This window comes from Neophocaena asiaeorientalis, unplaced genomic scaffold (assembly GCF_003031525.2).
Source record: "Neophocaena asiaeorientalis asiaeorientalis breed wild unplaced genomic scaffold, Neophocaena_asiaeorientalis_V1.1 scaffold154, whole genome shotgun sequence".
Taxonomy (NCBI): Eukaryota; Metazoa; Chordata; class Mammalia; order Artiodactyla; family Phocoenidae; genus Neophocaena; species Neophocaena asiaeorientalis.
Window position 1 is genome coordinate 3,230,770 of NW_020172982.1, and position 11,577 is coordinate 3,242,346.

Sequence of the window (11,577 nt, forward strand, 5' to 3'; positions counted from 1 at the left end):
ATTGAATCATAAGAGAGAAAAGTGCAAATTTAACTTGTAACATAGTAGCTTTATCTAATGACTATATTTGCAATTCGCTGAGACTTGAGAGAATTATGTAATAGAACCAGGGAGAAATGTTCTCAGATCTTACCAAGTGGATGACTATCGTAAATCTAAAACTCAATAGACTAATTAACTCCTGACTGATAGTCACTGAAGGAACATTAGAAACGTCAAGTCTTCTTTACCTGTGTAACCAGGGAATCTCAAAGGAAGCAAACAAAGAACAAACAAGCTTTAGGAGTTAGACTTGATGACCTTTAAGAAAACCTGCAACTCTGAAATTTGATGAGCAATATCTCAGAATTCTTTGGATTAATGAGAACCATTGTTCTTTCATGCAATCAGGTATTCACAAATAAAAAAGTCTAGAGGTTTGCTTTTAATTCAAGAACAAGAGAGCAAAACTGATTGCTTCAGGTTTTAAAACTACTTATTAAAAAAAAAACAAAAAAAACCCTACTTTTACACAAAAAGTACTCTTTAAAGAAAAAAAGATAAATAAAAGGATTACGCAAGTATGTACTCTAAATGAGCATATCATCTGGCCATAGGAAAAGGTAAAGACATAAAAATTATATGTGAACAAGAATAAGATAGGGCAGTTAGGAAGATACGGATTCTTATGGGACTTCATAGGCAGAACGAAGAAGAGAAAAGTGACACACTTTAAGGGAGAAATTTAGAACAGTATAAGATACAAAGATGCAGGGGGATCACGTCTCTAGTGAATATTGCAGGTGAACAGCAGAAGAAAAGTTTGGAAAGGCAGGTTGTGATCACACCATGGGGGACCATGAGGTCCAGCATAAAGGCACAATGAAGGTTTCTGAGTGGGTTAGTGCTGTGCCTTATATACTGTCTAGTATGAATGGGCAGTAGCATGAAGGATATGGTTGTCAAGGGGCCAGAATGGAGGCAGTTGGACTTGCATGGAGGCTAGGGCAATGGTAGGAGTAAAACTGAGACCCATGAGGCCAGGATATGGGTAGAAACCATGTGTGAAAGAGTGAAGGACGTCTTCTGGGAATGTGAGGGGAGTGGGTTCCAACCACTGAACGGATGTGTGGACTGAGATAGGAAGAAGAGGCTAAGACGGATAGAAGGTTTCAGGTCTATGAGCTCCAGGACCAAAAGTAAAACTCGGAAAGGCAGGATGGAGAGAGAGTTGGGGAGGATGGTCAAAGTGAGGCTTATTTTTTTTTTGAACCTGCAAAATAGAGGTGCTAACAAGCCATCCAAGTGAGTGACCAATAAGCCTTAGAAATCAGGTCAGGGATTTCCCTAGTGGCTCAGTGGTTAAGAATCCTCCTGTCAATGCAGGGGACACGGGTTCAAGCCCTGGTCCGGGAAGATCCCACATGCCGTGGAGCAACTAAGCCCGTGCACCACAGCTACTAAGCCCGTGCGCCACAACTACTGAGCCCGCACACCTAGAGCCCATGCTCCGCAACAAGAGAAGCCACCACAGTGAGAAGCCTGCGCACTGCAACGAAGAGTAGCCCCCACTCGCTGCAACTAGAGAAAGCCTGCATGCAGCGACAAAGACACAATGCAGCTGGGTTTTAAACATAAATAAATAAATAAAATGTATATAAAAAAAAAAGAAATCAGGTCAGATTTCAGGAGAAGAACAAGGCTGGAGATGTGGAATGCTGAGACTCCAACACAGGGATGGCGGAAGCCATGGTGGGATGTGATGCTTTTATTGCTCTCTAATACCTGTCCCCTTCCCTGAAGAAGATTATTCTTCCCTGCCCTTTATAATCAGGCTTGATCATGTGACTCGCCAAGGAAAGGGAGAGGAAAGTTAAGTCACTTGCATTAAAAAGCTTTAAAAGCCTATTGATTCACACCCTTCTTTTTTCCTCTTCCATAGAACTGGTAATGCCCAGCTAGTGATTGCTTCATTAGCCTGGCCCTAGAGTTAAATTAACGAAGGAAAAAAAAACAAAAAACAAAAACCCATAGCTGCTCTGTAGGGTGTGAGAGCAATAATTAGTGGCTGTAAAAGCCACCAGGAGTTGGCAGTTGTTTATTACTGAAGATTCACCTAGCCTAACCTAATGGATAGGTCATAGGAATGAATAAAACTGTCCCCAAAGGGAAAGTAAAGAAAGACCAGAGGATGACTTCGCACAAGACTTAATCTAACAACTGCGAACGTGTCATTTCACAGGAAAAAAAAATCAATTGAGCTATGTTTGCCAAGTTATTTTAAGCATAATTTCTTAAGTTTTGTCATTACTTTTTCTGTATAGAAAACTTGCATTAAAAGAAAAACGTGGGGAGGGATAAATTAGATGAACAGATAGTACTATATACTACTGTACATAAAATAGATAAACGACAGGACCTACTGTGTAGCACAGGGAACTATATTCAGTATCTTGTAATAACCTATAATGGAAAAGAATCCAAAAATAATATATATATATATGTATGTATATATGTATATGTGTGTATATATATATAAACCAAATCACTTTGCTGTGCACCAAAACTAATACAACATTGTAAAGCAACTATACTTCAATTTAAAAAAAAACCTCGCTAAGTCAGACAAAGTTATTCTGGTCACCTTTGGAAATGTTTGCTCTGTGAAATATTCTGTGAATGAATAGCAATCACCCTCCCGTAACAATTTTGAGTGTTAGAAATATTTTTTAAAATATTACTTTTGCCTGTAAATTTTTCTTTGTGTAAATTCACCAAACACTCCTCATTAGATTGTAAGGACTAAAATTATGTATTAACGTTAGGGAGTGTCTTCTTGCCTAGCAGTAGGGGAACGAGGCTATCTGGGAGCGGCTGGTGGTGGATCATTGAATTGCTCACCACTAAAGCCTGCAGACTGGTAGAAGGAGGGGAAAAGAATCCCAAGACCACGAAGTTAGTGTCTGAGACCTCAGCCCTCATGTAAGCCCAAATATGTAGACATATTTATTAGCCTAAGGTAGCAATTTAAGCCCATAACACATGATTTAGGAATTTAGAAGGAATTGTTTGTCTACATTCTCTTTTTGTAAGTAGATTTGGAATGAGAATTTGGTTTTTATGAATATTCTATTTCTTGTGTTTTTTTTTTTTTTTTTTTTTTTTGTTTTTTTTTTTTTTTTTATTTCTTGTGTTTTAAAGAATCCCAGGAAAACCTCCTAAGCAATTTTTAAATTCAAGTCTATACCACTTCTTGCTTTCTTTTTTTTTTTTACTATTGTTGCCCAACCTTCTCCTAAGATTCTTGTCTATCACATCACCGTATACTCAAGCATTTTTAAAAGCAATTGGCCTACATACATACTAAATTCTTGTTAGGAACAATTTGGTAAACTTACTGAAAGTGGTTTTAATGTCTCTATACCTTTTATGCATGGCTAAGTCCACAAACCCCAAAACAACTTTTTACATTAAGTAGAAAGGTTACAATTTTTTATCATTAAAAAATATGTGGTCTTTGATTTCAGAGTGTTCTCTCTTTCCCCTTCTGCCTCTGAGTATTTAACTGTTGTAAGAAACTAGCTCAGAGACCCATCCTGTTTTCAGAGCTGTGCTCCTTCCCAATCAGTATGAGGACACAGGCAGTAATAAAAAGGACAAGTAATCGCTTTAAGAAAACTCCCATTTATCAGCATAGGTGCCTCAGATTCATACTGCAGTACGAATGGGCTAAGAGCCTATGAAATTCCAAGAGCTTTCTTGGGCGACTTCTCATAGGTAGTTTTGCAGAAATCCCAGATAAGGATAGAGTTTGGCTTAAAACACCTAGCGAGTGTGCTGGACTCGTTAGTCTTTCAACCTGTATGACCCGTTTCTTTGTGGGTAGAGGTCCCCTTGGATCAGGAAGCCAACCCCTTCCAGATGCCCACCACTTCCTTACTTTGGCTTTAAGATATTTGTACTAACTTTGCAGATTTTATTATCCCTCTGTCCTTCTGGAATTTTCTCTAGCTCCAGCTAGAAAGGGCACTTCACCATTTCAATGCCATTCCAACCACTAGGTGAATCTGGCATCCCCACTAGAATTCTGTCTATCTTATGTAGGCTCTGTCCCACAACCCAGTCCAAACTAGTTTCCATTCATCCTCCAAGAGGACAGAGCCTTTCCACTCTAGTCTCTCAGGTGAGGGATGGAGGTATGTATTCATAACTCATTTATGTAATGGAGATGACACAAAGGGAGCACTTCTTAAGCCCAGTCAGCAGCTCTACCTACCATGTACATATATATATTTTTAAATGCCATGCATCTCAACGTAACAGGGATTTTTTGCATTTTAAAGAGAAATCAAGGTAATCCAAACAGCCATTATTGATAAAAATGTCTAGGAGTAGAAGAGTCTGGCAACGAGCAAAAACTTTACGTCAAACTCATCTCTTTATATCAAACCTTTTACATCAAATTTACATCTTTATTCTTCCTACCTACTGTCTTTTTGCAAATGGAATGAATATATGTCTCTATGGCGAGTATGACTTTAGGGATCCCACCCCAGATGCCAATATCTGGGAGCAGAAATTACACTCAACTGCTTCAAGACTGCTCATTTCCCCTACAGGCCCCCAAATAGGGTGGTGACTTTTCAATTAATGGAGAAAAGAATAATGTGTTCCCTACAAGGTTTTACATCTAAATTAATAAGACGGTATAATTCAGCTCTTGCTCTGAATACCAAAGAAATGAACATGACAGGTTTTTTTTTTTCTTCTTCCCCCTTTATATGTTGTGACACAAAACCAGATGAATCAGAGAATCAAAGGGATGAAAGAAAATGCAGCCAACAGACATTTTACTCAGCACCTACCCCACGTCAGACAGGTGCTGGGGTACAAAGATGACGAGAGGTCACTCAGCCTCAGAGAGTATACAGTTTACTCAGGAAGGAGGCATGATGCATGCACCAATAATATTCAGATGAAGTATATAAAATGTGTTGTGGGAACTCACAGAGGACACTGTCGTCCCTTACAGATTCACACAGGAGCAAGCATCTCTCCAGATCCTTTGAGGACTATGTATCATATGTCTCATGGGTGTACCGCATGTAATAACGTCGCTTTAATCTGTTGCATTGGTTCACTGTTGACTTTATATTTTCATCAGCCAGGGCCAGAAGTTCTCTTCTAGGTAAGACATTCCCATCAATGACAATATAAATGCTTCCTGACCACTGCTATTTGTAGGGGCCGGAAGGCAGCTGGCACATACCAGCCCTTGTATTCTTAGAAAGTGATTCATTAAATGGATGTGTGTACATCCATGAATCACACGGGATCTCTTTTTATGTAAGTTTCGAGGACCAGTGGTCTTATATTTTTAAATGCCAGCTTATGGAAACCCCACTGGCTTCCCCTGCCGTGAATACACTGGTTGCTTGAGGAGCTATCCCAAGGCACCATTCAGAGGCCGTCATTTCACTGTGAAGACTGTTAAAAAGAATAATTGGTATCAATAACACTTACCTGTGTATGCAGAGGGAAGGTTACCCAGCCATAACAAGCCCAGATTCACACACCCACTACTTAAAACAATGCAATGTTTGGGATTTATGAGAATAAACCCTGTCAGGAATAATGCCCTTATGGGGGCCTTCTTGATTAATTTGGCATATTCTGCTGTGTACTCACAGTTCAATCAAATCTGCCATGCGGTTATAGGCTAACGTGCTTGCCTACAAGATGCAAACGATACACACCAGAAAGGTTCACTTCTCAAAAAAGAGGTATGGCTTTCGATGCCCTTCTGACTCTTGTGTTCCTCTAAAACAGCCATAGGACTGTTTCCAGTGCAAAATCTGCAACATTACTAGTGATTATCGACATCGCTCAAGGGTACTGGAAAAATGAGGGGGAAGCATTACCATTACATAGAAAGATGGATCAAGCATGAATCAAGATGGAAGGAACACCAGCAACAGATACAGTCAAGCAAGGGAAGGAGCCCCCGAACAACAAGGATGAGGACGACAGTAACACAACAAAAAGCGTCGCTTAACCTGTTTTGTCAGAGCTGGTATTGATGGTATTGGTAGTGATGGAGGTGAAGGTAGTCTTTGCGCTGTCCTTGGCAGTTACAGATTTCTGCTTATTTTTCATGGCTTCCAGTGCTTTGAGCTTCTTGGCATGTTTCGTGCCTTTGTAGTGGGCCGCAGCCTGGCTCTACAAAGGAGAACAAAATGAACCATGCAATCAGGCTCATTTCTAAACTGGCATTCTCTGTATTACTGCAAATACAGACTCCCTTTCAATAATAGGTACCATTCACGCGAATCGTGGCTGTGGTCAAACGGTGGGGTTCTATTCAGAATGATGCTACGAAGCAAAGGGAATCAAGTTCTAAAACCTCTGGATGGAAGGAAGAAATATTCTATTGCTTCTCTTCAGAAAAATGTAGATGGACACTAACATAGCAATAACATTTTCTTTGTGGAGTGGGAGAAAAAAAAATAAGAATTTACAACTGTATTGCCTTTGTTCTGTCACAGAAGATGCTGGGCTCCCAAAGATTAACAAGGGCCCTAGAAAGAGTAGCTCTCACCTTCTTGCCTCCGGAAATATGTTTCTCCTTCTACAATGTGTCTTATTAATACAGGACCCAACAGGTGTCTACCAGGAAAAATTCACCGATAACAAGGGAAATAGGCACCCTGGAGGCTGAGATGGGAGCGTGAGAGTTCAAAATCAAATGCACTGCTGAAGTCCAAATGGAGTATATGGAAGCTAGGCAATTTTATGATTCTTTCTTTCTCTTTGCTTCCCACAGAGGGTAGTCTGAGTTCAAGGTATTCTTTCAACACGTGTGTCCTTTGTGCCCTTGTCCATTGCCAGGAGGATCCAGTGTGTTTTGAGCACTTCATGGGGCCGATGCAATACTTTTGCCTTTGCTTTCTGAGATTTCTATAAATAGTAATATATATATTCCCAAGTTTATATTTTCTTAACCTTATCTTTTGGTATTGGAGAGACAATGAGATAGAAAATCATCTTAAAAATATATATTTATTAATGTTAATTTATTGGTGGTGACGGGGAAGCCTTTGTGGTTTAGGGTGAGATGGAAGTGGGCAGGGAGATTCTTAGATTAGAAGGTTTTCCAGCTCAAAACCTTTAAAACTATGACCTCACAAGGAAGAAATCTCGGTGGAGGACTAATTCTGTATAGTATCTACGCATCACTTCCCATGACTTATTTAAACTCAATGTTCCATTTTGCCAGAAAAATGCACATTGGCCTCTTCATCACAGCAACTGTAGTAGGTAGGGTGTTGCAGTATATCTTTTTATAAGTAGATAAATATATAATCCACACCTTCATTTGCATCATTCTGACAAGTATCCTCAAAGGACTAGGTACCTTTATTGAAAGAACACTGGACAAGGAAATTGTATATTAGAAACAGTTTGAACAGAGAGGACACTCATGCATCAGTTTTCCAACAACACATAACATCAAAAGACATAGTGTGAGTCAAAATATGAAGTTAAGACTTACTATAGTTAATTGAGGAACCAGTGATAGATTGGATTGGTTTGATTCTACATGGAAAATGCTATTTTGATGGACAGAGTGGTGTCCCTTTTTTCTCCTTCCTGATTTATTTCCAATAATTCAAATCCTTTGGGTATATCTTTTGAGGGCATGATGCTGTATTCAATTAATTCCACAATATATAGTCGGTCGTCTTCTCTACACAGCTGATGATGTACTTTCCCTTAAAGCAAGGTTCATCTCCTACTCCTGGTATAGAAGTGAATGCTTTATGTATAATGCATATTAAAATATAAGGTTGAGATAAACAGTGCTATCCCCACATATACCTTCAAAATATATATTTTGTACATATACTTTCATTCTAAGGTTCCTGGCAAATCTATATTCTCGGTGGTATTTCAAATCAGATATGACTTTGTTTTAATACACCATAGGACCAGGTGAATGTCACTATTTTAGATATTAAGAAAGTTACTCCGAAAGAATCCTGACACTTAAGAGTGTACTTATATCCCGTGTCCCACGGCTGGAAAAAAAAACCCTCTGCACAGATACAGCTAAGCCAATGCTTCCAACAAGTGAAATGGCTCAGGGAGTTGTGGGGAAAAGAGAGTGATCAAATTATCAATAGTTGGTAGGCTCCCAGTTGAGACCCCTGATATATTAAAAAGCAAAACAAGACAGTATGCACACTCACTTGTTAATTGAATAATAGTCCCAAAGCACCCTGATAATAATTAAAAATATCTGCTATTTAAAAAAAAAGCAAGTGAGCCTCCCACAGATTTGAAAAGAAAAAGTTGAATGGTATGAAGGTCCAAAATGCTATGGAGAGACCTGTAGAATTTCGGGGGAAATGTTGGATATAGTGGAGGCGGATCGGGGTAGGCTCAATGTGATTGTGGTGGTGTAGGGTGTGTGTGTGCTAGGGGTAGAAGTCGATATACAAGTTGTAAACAGAATGCAGACAGATAACCCTTCTGGATACTGTAAATTTTCTTTGTCATTGATCTTTATGTTTGTATAATTTATTGGACTGCTCTTGGGTTCTACTGGTATTAATTTTAATATCTATGTATACTGCCCCCTGAACTCTTCTTTTTTAGTATTCTTTTCCACTATGGTTTATCATAGGATGTTGAATATAATTCTCTGTGCTATACAGTGGGACATTGTTGTGTATCCATTCTCTCTATAATAGTTTGCATCTGCTAACCCCAAACTCCCAATCCTTCCTTCCCCCATACCTCTTCCCCCTTGGCAACCACCAGTCTGTTCTCTATGTCTGTGAGTCTGTTTCTGTTATAGGTAAGTTAATGTGTGTTATATTTTAGATTCCACATATAAGTGATATCATATGGTACTTGTCTTTCTCTGTCCGACTTCACTTAGTATGAGAATCTCTAGTTGCATCCATGTTGCCGCAAGCCCCCTTGATACAGGTGTGTTGCATAAAGGCGTGTTCCTTGTGTAAATGAAGAAAGCCCAGACAGCTCTCCTTACCCTGTTAGCCCACTTCACTGGACTGGACAGATTTTTCAGCCACATCTAACCTTTCTGTGACTGTAGACAAAGCTGCAGCCTAAGAAGGAATCATGTGTGTAAAAAAAGACACAAAGAGATGTGTCTTTGGGGCTCATCTGCTTTGCCTTTGGGCAGAGAGGTGCTGGGTGTACGTGGCATGCCATTTTCCCTCCAAGGTTGTCTCCTATTATTTCTTAGCCAGTCTCTGAGTCAAGTCATCCTCAGAAACCTGGGAACCATCGAACACAAACAGACTATTATTTTTCACAGGAATGATTTCAAAGTTAAGTAAGTATACTACTTCATCACAGCACATGTCAGAATTCTGTATTTTAAAACTCAAAGAGAATTAGGTGATCAAAGTACACAGAGAACAAGAAAACATTGCTTTCAACAAGTTCCTTTTAGATCATAAATGGAATATTCGGGTATAGTGTAAAAATCACTATCGCCGACCTTGAACTAGCACATGACACCATGAAATCTAACAAGTGTCATCCCAGAGGCAAGCGGTGACATTCAAGATATGCACACACATTCCTGCGGAATAGTGATGCCACTTTAAATGTCAGCACCAATCCTAGCCTTCAGTAGCCAGTCAGACTTTTCAATCTTCAAAATTTGTCTTCAGTATTTCAAAAAGCCTTCAGGTTTAAATGCAACTGAAGTTCCAAAGTAGATAAAAATAACCGTGAAATGGCGAACACTTGGGAGAGTTTCATCATTTTGAAACACATGCGCACATATACACACATCTATTTTGCTTATCTATGAGGCTTTGTTATAAAGCACTATTATTCTGTGAAACTCACTGCAAAATTAATGTTCATGCATCCTTTTATTCCCTTAGCTCCAATACCTTGTACAATTTTAATCTGCATGTCTTTGGCATAAAGTCTCGTGATAGGCTTTTGAAGAACTAGGAAGTTTACTATAAGCATACATATATGGCAATGATAACCAATTCATTTTCATGAACACATGATTTCAAAAAGAACGAGGTGGTCTTTGTTAGTTTCTGATGTCATTTCATTTTATCACATTAAATTTTTATTAAAATAAAATGAACATTATCCTATTAAAGTGTAACATCAGAAAAATAAAGAGTGGTTATGAAAGAAGTTACCATCCTCTTTGGGGAGACAAGAGATAATACTTGAACAGAGGAATTCTTTATTGTTTAAGAAAATTATCTGATTTCAAAACTTTAACTTAGATTGTTGTTTTGGATATAAAAAAAATGATAAAAAGATATAGTATCCTAAACTCTAAAACACTTACTTTAGATTTTTATTTTGAAAACTATTGAAAAACTACTCCTGGAAAAAAGTTTAAAATTTGTATTTATCTCTGTGCAGTTGTTTTTTTTGTTTTTTTTTTTGCGGTACGTGGGCCTCTCACTGTTGTGGCCTCTCCCGTTGTGGAGCACAGGCTCCGGACGCGCAGGCTCAGCGGCCATGGCTCACGGGCCCAGCCGCTCCGCGGCATGTGGGATCTTCCTGGACCAGGGCACGAACCCGTGTCCCCTGCATCGGCAGGCGGACTCTCAACCACTGCGCCACCAGGGAAGCCCTGTACAGTTCACTCAAATCTAATATGCCATCTGCATAGGTTCAGCCATGTGGATTAAGACCAGTATGCATTCTAACTGTTCAGTGGCTTGTTAAATATTTTGAATATCACTTTTGTATATATCAATAGAAAGTTTCTAATGATTCTATCTTAATTTGCTTCTTATCGACTCTCAGTTTCATTTAATACTCATATAAAGCATTAGTTCTTAAAGTGTGGTCCCCAGATGAGTAGCAGCAGTGGCAGCTGGGAGCTTGTTAGAAATGCAGGGAATTGTACCCAACATCTTATAATAACCTATAATGGAGTATAATCTGGAAAAAAGAATGAATCACTATGCTGTACACGTGAAACTAACATAATACTGTAAATCCATTCTACTTCAATTAAAAAAAGAAATAAGATGATATTCAGTGAATTTGAAAAAAAAAAAAAAAAAAGGAATGAAAATTCTCAACTTCTTTCCCAGACCCACTGAATCAGAAACTATGGCTATGAAGCTCAGCAATCCGTGTTTTACAACCTTTCCAGGTGCTCCTGAAGCATACTAAAGTTTTAGAACCACTCATCCTAAATATTAGTACATCTTCTCCAAAGATGGCCCCTTCTTGTATAAGTGGCCAATGTCTAGGTTTTAAAAGATCAATATATAGTCATTTGAAGATTGAACCTTTCCATATGTCTAACTGCGAGTAATGTGTATTACTCAAGAAAAATAATCAAAAGTTTCTTGCCTTAAAAACAAGCCGTAAAAGGAAGTAAAAAATAACTCAGATAACATAGGGAATTGGGGGACTTCTATACAAGAGGGATGAATTCAAGATAGTAGATCAATCTTGGAAATCTTGTAACTCTCAAACCCCATATAAGTGCTTTCCAAGCCTTTGTGATTCTCTCTGTACATTTTACCTTTTCTCTCCAAGCTAATTATTGTTGCAGCATGACCTCTG

The 11,577-nt window shown here is 38.8% G+C and overlaps 1 protein-coding gene across 2 annotated transcripts in view; it reads right to left on the bottom strand.

Moving 5' to 3' along the window:
* Positions 1 to 11,577, bottom strand: part of ZNF385D (zinc finger protein 385D) — a 322,651-nt gene that overhangs the window by 83,923 nt on the left and 227,151 nt on the right. For both annotated transcript variants that reach the window (XM_024742048.1, XM_024742049.1), the window contains exon 4: positions 6,036 to 6,198. In XM_024742048.1, coding sequence (XP_024597816.1) covers positions 6,036 to 6,198 — 163 coding nt within the window. The remainder of the gene's footprint in view (positions 1 to 6,035; positions 6,199 to 11,577) is intronic.